Source organism: Oncorhynchus kisutch, unplaced genomic scaffold (assembly GCF_002021735.2).
Source record: "Oncorhynchus kisutch isolate 150728-3 unplaced genomic scaffold, Okis_V2 scaffold755, whole genome shotgun sequence".
Lineage (NCBI taxonomy): Eukaryota > Metazoa > Chordata > Actinopteri > Salmoniformes > Salmonidae > Oncorhynchus > Oncorhynchus kisutch.
In genome coordinates, this window is record NW_022262700.1 from 104733 (window position 1) to 118720 (window position 13988).

Genomic DNA, 13988 nt, shown 5'->3' on the forward strand with positions numbered 1-13988 from the left:
TCTAAATCAGGCCCTGATTAGAGGGGAATCACCCACCTGGTGTCCCAGGTCTAAATCAGGCCCTGATTAGAGGGGAATCACCCACCTGGTGTCCCAGGTCTAAATCAGCCCCTGATTAGAGGGGAACAATGTAAAAACACAGTAGAACTGGCTTCAAGGTCGAGAGTTAAGTTTGAGGGGTATAGACTGCAATTTCTGGGGAGTTGGATTTGAGATCAGTTTTACCAGATTTTTTTTGACTGTAGAGTGGAAATAGATTTTATTTTTAATAATTATGTTATTTTGTTTAAAAAATACATTTTAAAAAAAGTTGAACATGTTCATGAAAAAAACAATATCCCCATGCCTGTCCTGCATGAGGTTGAAAGGCACAGGTTTTCTGTCAGGTGCTGTCTATGGTCCTGAACTGTGATGCCGTTTGGCTGCCTTTGAAACGCAAAGCCAGAGCAGCGGTACATTTTCTACCGTTTGGCTTTCCGTAGTTATGTGGTTTTGAAGGCGGTGCTTTTTGTTGTTGTCGTTTCTCGTCGAAACTCTTGAGCAAAAAAACAATGGCAAACAACTTTCAAAACGTGACTCTTTCTCTAACTTTACCCATATCATGCCAGATCTGCCTTGGGAAGGTAATTCAGTTTATATTTTGTTGTGCTTTACGTTTTGGAACAACGTGTTTTAGCCAATGCAACTATTCACGTTGACAGAAATGCTATGCTAGTTAGCTACTTTGGCTAATCAACAGCTACTGTTAGCTTCCTTGCCTAGTAAATATTCATTTAGCAAGTGATGTACATTTTGAACCTTCTATCGATTAGCTACTCATATTTGTCTGTGGGTGGCTAGTTAGTTACACATTTGTTGACTAATTACATAAACCAAATTCTTGTTTGCGGCTGTAGATCATGTGTTGTTAGCTTAGCTAAGCTAGCATCTTGGTGCAATTTTAGTAGGGCTTTGCAATGCCAAATATTATCTATAGTTGAACTATTCATTGATTCATCTCACAATAGCTCAGTGCCTACAATGCACGGATAGTTGTATTGCAATCGATCATTAAAATAACTCATTTTTTATTTTTAACATTGCAGGTCCGCCACCCCGTTATCTGTGCCAATAACCACGTGTTCTGTTCTGGCTGCATGGACATTTGGTTGAAGAAGGCTAGTCAATGTCCTTCATGCCGAGTTCCCATCACCTCAGAGAACCCGTGCAGAGAAATTATAGGTACGAGTAATGGCCTAACAGCTACTGCATAATACGTCAACCTGGTTATCTCTGCATAATATGTCAACCTGGTTATCTCTGCATAATACGTCAACCTGGTTATCTCTGCATAATACGTCAACCAGGTTATCTCTGCATAATACGTCAACCTGGTTATCTCTGCATAATATGTCAACCTGGTTATCTCTGCATAAAATGTCAACCAGATTATCTCTGCATATTATGTCAACCAGATTATCTCTGCATAATATGTCAACCAGATTATCTCTGCATAATTTAAATCAGAAGAGAAAGCCCACCCCAGAGTCTGGTTCCTCTCACAGTTTATTCCTTCTAGGGAGGTTTCCCCCCGTTGCTGTAGTACTCACTGTTTGCGGTCTAGACAAGGCTGGATACCTGTAAAGCAGTTTGTGGCAACTGTTGACGTGGCGGGTAGCTCAAGGTGGCAGAGTTACAATTCTGTGTTCGTGAACTGATTCCCTACTGTGGTTCCTGTTTTTTATTTTTTTTATTTTTAGGGGGGACAAATGAGAGCGAATCCAACGAGAGCTATTCTGTGAAGAAACACCTCCGAAAGACCAGGGGAGAGCTTTTGTTGAGGGAATATGAAGTAAGCTACATATGCTGCATGTTTCTACTGTTAGTCTGTCTGAGTGTCCCCTTTATCAGTTTCCCCATCTGGCAGTTTGGGATACAGAGCATTCAGAGAAGTATTCAGATCCCCTTCACCTTTTCCACATTTTGTTACGTTATAGCCTTATTCTAAAATGGTTTAAATTCATTTTTCCCCCCTCATCAATCTACATATAATACCCCATAATGACATCACAATAACCCCATAATGACATCACAATAACCCCATAATGACATCACAATAACCCCATAATGACACCACAATAACCCCATAATGACATCACAATAACCCCATAATGACACCACAATAACCCCATAATGACATCACAATAACCCCATAATGACATCACAATAACCCCATAATGACACCACAATAACCCCATAATGACATCACAATAACCCCATAATGACACCACAATAACCCCATAATGACACCACAATAACCCCATAATGACATCACAATAACCCCATAATGACATCACAATAACCCCATAATGACATCACAATAACCCCATAATGACATCACAATAACCCCATAATGACACCACAATAACCCCATAATGACATCACAATAACCCCATAATGACATCACAATAACCCCATAATGACATCACAATAACCCCATAATGACATCACAATAACCCCATAATGACACCACAATAACCCCATAATGACACCACAATAACCCCATAATGACATCACAATAACCCCATAATGACATCACAATAACCCCATAATGACACCACAATAACCCCATAATGACATCACAATAACCCCATAATGACAAAACGGAAACAGGTTTTTAGAAATGTTTGCAAATGTATATAATTTATATAATTTTTTAACATATGTACATAAGTATTCAGACCCTTTGCTATGAGACTGGAAATAGAGCTCAGGTGCATCCTGTTTCCATTGATCATCCTTGAGATGTTTCTACAACTTGATTGGAGTCCACCTGTGGTAAATTCAATTGATTGGACATGATTTGGAAAGGCACACACACCTGTCTATATAAGGTCCCACAGTTGACAGTGTATGTCAGAGCAAATACCAAGCCACGAGGTCGAAGGAATTGTCCGTAGAGCTCTGAGACAGGATTGTGTCCAGGCACACATCTGGGGAAGGGTACCAAAACATTTCTGCAGCATTGAAGGTCCCCAAGAACACAGTGGCCTCCATAATTCTTAAATGGAAGAAGTTTGGAACCACCAAGACTCTTCCTAGACCTGGCCACCCGGCCAAACTGAAGAATCGGGGGAGAAGAGCCTTGGTCAGGGAGATGACCAAGAACCCGAAGCACTGCTCATTACCTGGCCAATACCATCCCTACGGTGAAGCATGGTGGTGGCAGCATCATGCTGTGGGGATATTTTTCAGCAACTGGGAGACTAGTCAGGATCGAGGGAAAGATGAACGGGATAAAGTACAGAGAGATCCTTGATGAAAACCACTCCAGAAAACCTGCTTAGACTGGGGTGAAGGTTCACCTTCCAACAGGACAACGACCCTAAGCACACAGCCAAGACAACGCAGGAGTGGCTTCGGGACAACTCTCTGAATGTCCTTCAGTGGCCCAGCTAGAGCCCGGACTTGAACCCGATCGAACATCTCTGGAGAGACCTGAAAATAGCTGTGCAGCGATGTTCCCCATCCAACCTGACAGAGCTTGAGAGGATCTGCAGAGAAGAATGGGAGAAACTCTCCAAAATACAGGTGTGCCAAGATTGTAGCGTTGTACCCAAGAAGACTCCAGGCTGTAATCACTGCCAAAGGTACTGAGTAAAGGGTCTGAATACTTATGTAAATGTAATCTTTCAGTTTTTACGTTTAATACATATGCAAACATTTCTAAAAATCAGTTTTTTACTTTGTCGTTATGGGATATTGTGATGTCATTATGGGATATTATGATGTCATTATGGGGTATTGTGGTGTCATTATGGGGTATTGTGATGTCATTATGGGGTATTGTGATGTCATTATGGGATATTGTGATGTCATCATGGGATATTGTGATGTCGTTATGGGATATTGTGATGTCATTATGGGATATTGTGATGTCATCATGGGATATTGTGATGTCATTATGGGGTATTGTGTGTAGATTGATGAGGGAAAATAACTATTTAATCCATTATAGAATAATGCTGTAACGTAATAAAATGTGGAGAAAGTCAAGAGGCCCAAATACTGGGGCCCCCTTTTTAAACTCGGGTGAGATAAAAAAATAAAAAAAAACCACTAGCATACAAGGAGTTTTACTATGACTTTGGCTGTGCATGACCGGACGAACCAAGGCTCGAGCCCTGATTCGTCCGTTAACAATTTAAAGGCCCACGTCTTGGCATTGGAGAGAGAATTTTATTTCATATAGCTAATTTCCTGCAATTCAACACATTTCATCATGAGAGATTTAGTTGTTGCAGCTTTAATGCTAATCTCCTGCAATTGTAGACATTTTGCCATTACACTTATTCCACGTATACTTTGGACAAAATTAATTTAAATATGTATATAGCTTTTTTTTTTTTTTTACAAATTCTGAATAATTCAGTGGCCCCCAGTTTGAGAACCCCGAGCCTACATCAGAGAGATCCTCTTATTACATCAGAGATCCTCTCATTACATCAGAGATCCTCTCATTACATCAGAGATCCTCTCATTACATCAGAGATCCTCTCATTACATCAGAGATCCTCTCATTACATCAGAGATCCTCTCATTACATCAGAGATCCTCTCATTACATCAGAGATCCTCTCATTACATCAGAGATCCTCTCATTACATCAGAGATCCTCTCATTACATTAGAGAGATCCTCTCATTACATCAGAGAGATCCTCTTATTACATCAGAGAGATCCTCTCATTACATCAGAGATCCTCTCATTACATCAGAGATCCTCTCATTACATCAGAGATCCTCTCATTACATTAGAGAGATCCTCTCATTACATCAGAGATCCTCTCATTACATCAGAGATCCTCTCATTACATCAGAGATCCTCTCATTACATTAGAGAGATCCTCTCATTACATTAGAGAGATCCTCTCATTACATTAGAGAGATCCTCTCATTACATTAGAAAGATCCTCTCATTACATCAGAGATCCTCTCATTACATCAGAGATACTCTCATTACATTAGAAAGATCCTCTCATTACATCAGACAGATCCTCTTATTACATCAGAGATCCTCTCATTACATTAGAAAGATCCTCTCATTACATCAGACAGATCCTCTTATTACATCAGAGATCCTCTCATTACATTAGAAAGATCCTCTCATTACATCAGAGATCCTCTCATTACATCAGACAGATCCTCTTATTACATCACAGAGATCCTCTTATTACATCACAGAGATCCTCTGAATCACTATGTGACTTCTATATGTAATTCAATGGTGGGACATCTTGTCTTTTATCGTTCAGGATGATATGGAAGGTCTCCTCAAAGAGAATGAAGAGCTGAGGAACAAGAACCAGATCCTGGAGTCCCAGCTGAAGACGGTACTAGATCCCTGTACTGTAACAGCCAGCCGGAGAGAAGACCGGGGTCTAGACCCCGGTGTTGTGGAAGAGTGGAGCAACAAGCTGAGAGCGGCTACAGATGGCTACAGGCGGATCAAACTGGATGTGGAGAAACTGAAAGAGGTATGAATGAATATGATCCGTTTGGGGGGGGACGCTAATTGCACCTAACTCATTACGATCAATCCAATTATGTTCCTTGTACGTGGAGCTGACTGCGCAAAATATGGGAACAATTAGTTGGAATGGTTCTTTGTGTAAATTAATCCTGTAATTTTTGGGGTCGTCAACTGTCAATTTGACACGAAAGTAAACAGTTTTGTCACTGTGGTATCATCAGATCAATGGCACATACATACAAACATACACAATGTAACTGACAAATAATGTCTGAAATCCCTGCCGTCCAGAATGTAATAGAATATATATATATGAACAAAAAATGTTGTGTTCCTCTGCTCAAGGCTAACAAGATGTTGCGTTGTCAGACTATTGACCTGGTCCAGGAGAACGTGAGGTTGAAAGCAGAGGTTACCAGTAGATCTCCTCAGAAGTACGTACAAGTCCTGTATTTTACTGTTGGGTGTTTTATGGAATGTTCTGGAGTGGTTTCAGCTGGGGTGGTGGTGGAATGTTCTGGAGTGGTTTCAGCTGGGGTGGTGGTGGAATGTTCTGGAGTGGTTTCAGCTGGGGTGGTGGTGGAATGTTCTGGAGTGGTTTCAGCTGGGGTGGTGGTGGAATGTTCTGGAGTGGTTTCAGCTGGGGTGGTGGTGGAATGTTCTGGAGTGGTTTCAGCTGGGGTGGTAGTGGACGACTGGGTGGAATGTTCTGGAGTGGTTTCAGCTGGGGTGGTGGTGGAATGTTCTGGAGTGGTTTCAGCTGGGGTGGTGGTGGAATGTTCTGGAGTGGTTTCAGCTGGGGTGGTAGTGGACGACTGGGTGGAATGTTCTGGAGTGGTTTCAGCTGGGGTGGTGTTGGAATGTTCTGGAGTGGTTTCAGCTGGGGTGGTGGTGGAATGTTCTGGAGTGGTTTCAGCTGGGGTGGTAGTGGACGACTGGGTGGAATGTTCTGGAGTGGTTTCAGCTGGGGTGGTAGTGGACGACTGGGTGGAATGTTCTGGAGTAGTTTCAGCTGGGGTGGTGGTGGAATGTTCTGGAGTGGTTTCAGCTGGGGTGGTGGTGGAATGTTCTGGAGTGGTTTCAGCTGGGGTGGTAGTGGACGACTGGGTGGAATGTTCTGGAGTGGTTTCAGCTGGGGTGGTAGTGGACGACTGGGTGGAATGTTCTGGAGTGGTTTCAGCTGGGATGGTAGTGGACGACTGGGTGAAATGTTCTGGAGTGGTTTCAACTGGGATGGTAGTGGACGACTGGGTGGAATGTTCTGGAGTGGTTTCAGCTGGGTGGAATGTTCTGGAGTGGTTTCAACTGGAATGTTCTGGAGTGGTTTCAGCTGGGTGGAATGTTCTGGAGTTGTTTCAGCTGGAATGTTCTGGAGTGGTTTCAACTGGAATGTTCTGGAGTGGTTTCAGCTGGAATGTTCTGGAGTGGTTTCAGCTGGAATGGTGGTGGAATGTTCTTGGTAAAAACGATGACTAATCTATTGGTTCAGGTTCTCAAAGGAAATTGGTTTTTGGTCCAGAGTTAATATATTTTATCTGGAATCCATTTGGTATGCTATCTGTCTACAGATTCCGGTTCTGTTTATCAGTAGTGAGATGAACTAATATCCATCTGGAATCACATTGATATGATCAACTATTTGCGCTCCCTGTTGCCTCAATGCAATGTGCCCCCCCTTGGTGTTCTTCACGGTAACATTCTGTACCTCAGGACCTCTTTTGAGAATAACTGTTTAAATAGCTACTTTCCAGCGGCAGCATCTGGGGTCAAATGCACATATAAACGTATTTAGTCAGCCACCAATTGTGCAAGTTCTCCCACTTAAAAAGATGAGAGAGGCCTGTAATTTTCATCATAAGTACACTTCAACTATGACAGACTAAATGAGGGGGGGGGGAATCCAGAAAATCACATTGTAGGATTTTTAATGAATTTATTAGCAAATTATGGTAGAAAATAAGTATTTACAGGCCTCTCTCATCTTTTTAAGTGGGAGAACTTGCACAATTGGTGGCTGACTAAATACTTTTTTCCCCCACTGTATGTATGTATGTATATATATATCTCTATCACTGTATAGTTTGATATATATGTATTGTTTTTACCCCCAAAATATCATTTATATGCTCTCAAATTCAATTCTTACTCCCATCTTTCTGCTCTGAACCAACCCTCAGGTTTGGCCGGTACACGGTAGCAGCGTTGGAAGCTAAGATCCATCAGTACGAAAGAGATTTGGACCACCTGAAGAAAGCTCTGGAACGTAGCGACCAGTACATAGAAGAACTGGAGGCTCGGGGTGGAGGGGTCGCGGAGAGGCTCCCGAGAAACCCGAGAGAAGCACCGGGTTTGGTTCACACCGATGCCCGTCCAGAGAGCACCTCCTCTGGGGAAGGTGAAGCCGGGACCAGGGTCCACTATCAGAGGATCAGTGCCACGACGAGGAGTCTGAGTGACATGGAGAAGGCCTCCGTCTGCTCCGGTCTGGAGGGAGAATCCAAGACGTTGTCCGCTCACCACAACTACCTCCTGACAACCTCTAACGCTGTGGAGCTCGACGCCACCGGCTCCGACACGTTCCGGGACCACCAGAGAGGTTTCGGCGTGACCCTCCTCGGACACAAAGACTCTATAGATACCGATAGGATTGACGCCATCGTTCCCTCTGACCTCTTCCTGCTCTCCACTCCCTCCTCCGCCTTCCGCTCTCTCAGTCTGAAGAGTCCCAGTGTTGGTGAAGACAAGAAGCTTGGTTATAAGGCTGTGACTCATCTGAGGAGACTCAGTTTTGAGGACAGTGTAACACCCAGCAGTAGCAGCAGCGTCTCCACTGTAGCAACTAAACGGTCCAATCACACTGCTCAGTTGTCCAACGGGGTGTCTTCCTGTAACGCAGCCGAGCCGGGACTCTCCACCACCACTGAGCCGTTGTTCTGGGCTGCAGCCTGGCAGAGCCGCAAGGCTTCTGATATAAACTCTGTGACCTCTGTGACGTCACCCAATCACAATGGAGAGGAGGAGGAGAGGAGGCAGCTCAACACGTCTTCGGGGTCGGGGCACAGCGAGAGAAACCAAACCGCAGGAGTCACCACGTCCCGCGATCTGACTGAGGACGAAGCCTTCATGGATGAAGCCTTCATGGACGAAGCCTATCTGGATAAGATCTCTGAGCTGGACTCTATGATGCTGGAGGGGCCAGAGAGCTGCGGCTCGGCAGGGTCACACCTGTCCCTGGCTTCCTCCCTGACTTCTGCCGACACACCGGACTTGACCCTTGACCTCAGACTGGATGTGACCCTGGTACCTGAGGTGGAGGGCTGCTCTGAACTCTTCCTGGATCCTGACTCTGAGCAGGACCGAGGTGGAGGTGGACAGACCGAGGCGGAGGGTTTCGACTTGGCCTGTGGGATAAAGGGAACCTCTTCCTCTCCGGTCACAGTGTCAGCGACTCGGGCAGCTTCTCTAGCGCCCACATCTACGACGACGGGAACCGGGTCTGGATTCTCCTCTGGGAGAGACGCTGGCAGCGGGGACCACCGTCTTCTAGACTCTACGGGGCCTGCTAGAGAACAGGGACACCTCTCTGACCCCTCTCAGACCGATGAACTGTCCTTCGACCTGCTGTTTGACCCCTTAACAGAGACCCGGACGGGACCAGGAGGGCAGTCGGCCTGGCAGGCCTCAGCCAACCACCACCATGACATCTCTTCTGACTGCTGCTCAGCAGATAGACCTGGTGGAGACGCTGTGAGAGAGAAGAGCGCGGTGACTCCTAGTCAGGCCACCAAACGGAAGTCTCACAGTCCTTTTAATGCCGGCAGTCCCTCCAAACATTCTAAGTTTATGTGATGGAGTTACCATGGCGCCCACGTCACTGTAGACTAGCCCGGGCGCCAGTCTGTTTCTGATCTCTAAGACAGCTCTTTGTGGAACTGTGGGATGCGATGCCCTGGCAGAATCTGCGACCAGGCTCCCTTCTTTACGGTGTCTTAGTCCCAAGTGTCATGTTATTCCCTATATAGTGCACTACTTTAGACAGGAGTCCTATGTGGTAGTTCATTATGTGAGGAATAGGGTACCATTTGGCATAGCATTAGCAACACAAGACTGCAATCGTTAACCGCTTCTTTCAAACTGTTGCTAATGCTAACTGCTTCTTTCAATCTGTTGCTAATGCTAACTGCTTCTTTCAATCTATTGCTAATGCTAACGGCTTCTTTCAAACTGTTGCTAATGCTAACGGCTTCTTTCAAACTGTTGCTAATGCTAACGGCTTCATTCAAACTGTTGCTAATGCTAACTGCTTCTTTCAAACTGTTGCTAATGCTAACTGCTTCTTTCAAACTGTTGCTAATGCTAACTGCTTCTTTCAAACTGTTGCTAATGCTAACTGCTTCTTTCAAACTGTTGCTAATGCTAACGGCTTCATTCAAACTGTTGCTAATGCTAACTGCTTCTTTCAAACTGTTGCTAATGCTAACGGCTTCTTTCAATCTGTTGCTTATGTGTATGTGTGTATCGGCATCAAATTATTCCTGAAAATAAAACTGTTATTTTCAGTAAATTTTGTGGAATTTGTAGACCAATTATTGCAACAAATAAAACTTCATTTGATGGTGTAATTTAAAAAATAACCGCTGTTTTGAGAATGACTGTCACCAATGTACACTCTACACACGGTTGGACCTTTTCATGTTATCTAGCCAGAGACCTACTCTACCGTTCAAAAGTTTGCGGTCTCATTGAAATATCCTTTTTTTTTTTTTTTTAAAGAAAATCATTTTTTTTTTGTCCATTTTAAAATAACATCAAATTGATCAGAAATACAGTGCACTGAACAGGCAGTTAAACCACTGTTCCTGAGCCATCATTGAAAATAAGAATTTGTTCTTAACTGACTTGCCTAGTTAAATAAAGGTAAAATAAAAAATAAAAAAAATGTTGTAAATGACTATTGTAGCTGGAAACGGCTGATTTTTCATGGAATATCTACATAGGCGAACAGAGGCCCATTATCAGCAACCATCAGTACTGTGTTCCAATGGCACGTTGTGTTAGCTAATCCAAGTTTATAATTTTAAAAGGCTTTTTGATCATTAGAAAACCCTTGTGCAATTATGTTTGCACAGCTGAAAACTGTTGTCCTGATTAAAGAAGCAATTATACTGTTCTTCTTTAGACTAGTTGAGTATCTGGAGCATCAGCATTAGTGGGTTCGATTACAGGCTCAAAATGGCCAGAAACAAAGAACTTTCTTCTGAGACTCATCAGTCTATTCTTGTTCTGAGAAATGAAGACTTTTCCATGCGAGAAATTGCAAAGAAACTGAAGATCTCATCCAACGCTGTGTACTACTCCCTTCACAGAACAGCGCGAACTGGCCCTAACCAGAATAGAAAGAGGAGTGGGAGGCCCCGGTGCACAACTGAGCAAGAGGACAAGTATATTAGCGTGTCTAGTTTGAGAAACAGACACCTTACAAGTCCTCAACTGGCAGCTTCATTAAATAGTACCCACAAAACACCAGTCTCAACGTCAACAGTCAAGAGGTTTCTCTGGGATGCTGGCCTTCTAGGCAGAGTACCTGTCTCCAGTCTCCTCTTCACTGTTGTTGTTATCTATCTAATGCTCATCATATCCCCTAAAGTTCATGTCCGTCTGTATCCCCTGAAGCTCATCGTGTCCGTCTGTATCCCCTAAAGCTCATCGTGTCCGTCTGTATCCCCTAAAGCTCATCGTGTCCGTCTGTATCCCCTAAAGCTCATCGTGTCCGTCTGTATCCCTTAAAGCCCATCGTATCCCCTAAAGCGCACGGTGTCTCCCTGTAACCCCTAAAGCGCCCCGTGTTCGTCTGTATCCCCTGAAACTAACTGTAAATACACAGTAACAGACCAGAACACATACTTCATTCCTACAAAGACCTCCCACCCGCCTGAGCCTCCTTTAGCTTCCGAGTGTGGCGCCACACCCCTTTATTTATTATGCAAATGTAACGGTTTTCATGTAGATTTCTCATCGCCTACTACCTCTAATCACGGCATGAAAATTTTATTGGGCTCAACCGTTTCTGCAAGTCGTTTTGAATAAATGAAGTGTTAATTCATTGTGGATTCATTTATTTTGGTAACGACTGTGTACAAGGTGACGGTGGTTAAATCAATGTGTTTAGTGCTCATCTGGCGGGTGGTAATGATATAGGTTGAGGGGGTATCATGGCGTCTAGGGGTTAATATGAGCGAACAGGATAACACATACAGGCCAGTGTACCAACGGTATTACATCCGGAAATCAACTTCTCCTACCGTGCGTCCGAAAAGGCACCCCCATCCCTATATAGTGAATGTCAGAACGGAGCACCGTGGGCACTCGTGTAGGCCGGGGAATAGGGAGCCGTTTTACATGCACGAATTCTCGTGTGGTCATTCAATGTTCTGGATTTAGTCCCACCTTCGATGTGCTGCGACAAAAATAACATGTTCAGGTAACTTTATGAAGTTCAGAGCTGGTCACAAATTTAAAAAAAAGGTCATTCGATTTGCTCTTATTTAGCTGGAATGCTGAGAACATATTTCGTTTGGAATCAAATCTTTGGCTATGGATATCCATTTAGATTCATTCATATAAATATGGCGCATCGATTTTCATTGTGTCTATAATTAAACTGGCTCCACTGTTCATTGCACCAAGAATTTGCTATTTAAATATTTAGGCTATTTCGCCCGGTAAAGTCAGAGGGCAGACAGACCCCCCCCCCCCTCTCTCTCGCTCTCTTTCTCTGCATTTAGGAGAGTTGCAATCCCGAGGGCGGCGCGAGATATTACTCCGGTTCTGTGTTGTATATTGCTTGATGATCGCCTTACTCTACAACCCTTCTGCTCATATCAATTCAATATTTCAATAAACTAAAGTGACTGTCGGGGTCTCCTTTTTTTTCTCCAAATACACGTTTTGATTCAGAGGCCGTTTTGGACAAATGCTTCAAATAATTGATGTGCATAATGACTAGACTGCAGGCCTATGACGCCCATTTCCGGCCTCGCACCATTTTATTCGCATTGTTTTTCCTTTAAGGAATCCAAATAGAATGCATTGTCTTAAGGGATACGCACGTCAGTAGGCTATGACTTGGAATAGCCTTTGTTGAATATATTTGAGAAATTATGTCTGTGAAGAAAATTAAATCAGTTGTCTGCCAAAAAAAGATGACAGTAAATATTGCAACAAACAAAAGAAAAAACGGATGTGAATTTCTATGAACGAAAAGCATAAACAACCAAATATCAGGCATTCAAATTGAACAAAACATCCAAGCTCGAGCTACAGGTGTTGAAAACCCGTGCGTGTCCGTCTCCTGGCTGGAGGCTGAGAGCCGTAAATAAAACGCACGCGCCGCGCCGGTCTCCTTTCCTCTCCAGTTAACCACTAACTGCTTGAAGCTGTTCGCTTGTTATCTGACAGGGCTGGCTGGCTGCAATGTTCATGCACCATGTCTCGCGAGAGAAGCCGAGCTCCGCTTGACGAGATCTGAGACACTCAGGTGTAAGAGCCCTTCTCTCATCCCTCTCGGCAGCCAGTGGGAACAGTAGACGGCAGATAAGTGCGTCGGCCTGGGAGACTGCAGGCATCTCTGACTGTGTGATCTTCGTGCTCAAGGCTGATCCGGCTGTATTGCATCATTACTGGACCACTGTCTATGACTAGGCTACTACATCTTTCCATTGCGTCAATTTTAGCCCCTTTACTCTTTAAAGAAAAACAGTCGCAAAGATGATGTCAATGAATAGCAAACAGCCACACTTCGCCATGCATCCGAGCTTACCTGAGCACAAATACACCACTCTGCATTCCAGCTCGGAAGCAATAAGGAGAGCCTGTCTGCAAGCTCCACAGGTAAATGAAACCCCAAAACTTCTGCTTTGTGTCTTCCTTTTCTATGCTCTTTCTATGCGCGGTCTTTTGCATGTTGTAAGCGTTAATGTTACTGTAACTGCGCGAGCGCAATAATACGGAAGGAACGCTCGGAGGCACATTCTGCCAAAGCCAACTGCGTGCGCCTTAATGTTTTCTTCTTCTTCATGTATTTCCACGGCAATCACCCGCACGCCTGTGATCTTTTTGAAAGCCACGCTGAACACAAAAGCTACCGACATTTTTTTGTATCACTCGGTGACAGTCTTCTAAAAGGAATATTCTTCGTGTTGTATGTGTTGTCAGAAGTCCCACAGCTGACATATCCACTTATTCATCATGTGCTTGTTCTTTCTCTCTTTTTCCCCCACTTTGCTTTGTTTCTGTTCCCTCCTCTCCCTCCTCGCGCGCCCTCCCCTTCTCCGCATCTCCTCTCATTACAGCTGCAGAGTAACATATTCGCCAGCCTGGATGAGACCCTCCTGGCCCGCGCCGAAGCTCTGGCTGCCGTGGACATCGCAGTGTCCCAGGGCAAGACGCACCCTTTCAAACCGGATGCCACCTACCACAC

The 13988-nt window shown here is 44.2% G+C and overlaps 2 protein-coding genes across 2 annotated transcripts in view; both read left to right on the forward strand.

Annotated features, from left to right (window-relative positions):
• Positions 1–460: 460 nt before the first annotated feature.
• Positions 461–10143, forward strand: LOC116361856 (ORC ubiquitin ligase 1-like). The gene is made up of 6 exons (XM_031816175.1): positions 461–623; positions 1086–1221; positions 1740–1831; positions 5292–5513; positions 5855–5943; positions 7687–10143. The coding sequence occupies exons 1-6, from the start codon at positions 552–554 to the stop codon at positions 9356–9358; spliced, it is 2283 nt and encodes a 760-aa protein (XP_031672035.1). The 5' UTR covers positions 461–551; the 3' UTR covers positions 9359–10143.
• Positions 10144–11050: 907 nt separating this feature from the next.
• The window catches only part of LOC109886205 (POU domain, class 4, transcription factor 1), a 4491-nt gene continuing 1553 nt past the window's right edge, over positions 11051–13988 (forward strand). The window contains exons 1-2 of the mRNA XM_020477936.2: positions 11051–13399; positions 13861–13988. The exon at positions 13861–13988 is cut by the window's right edge and continues 1553 nt beyond it. Coding sequence (XP_020333525.1) covers positions 13277–13399; positions 13861–13988 — 251 coding nt within the window. The 5' untranslated portion in view covers positions 11051–13276. The remainder of the gene's footprint in view (positions 13400–13860) is intronic.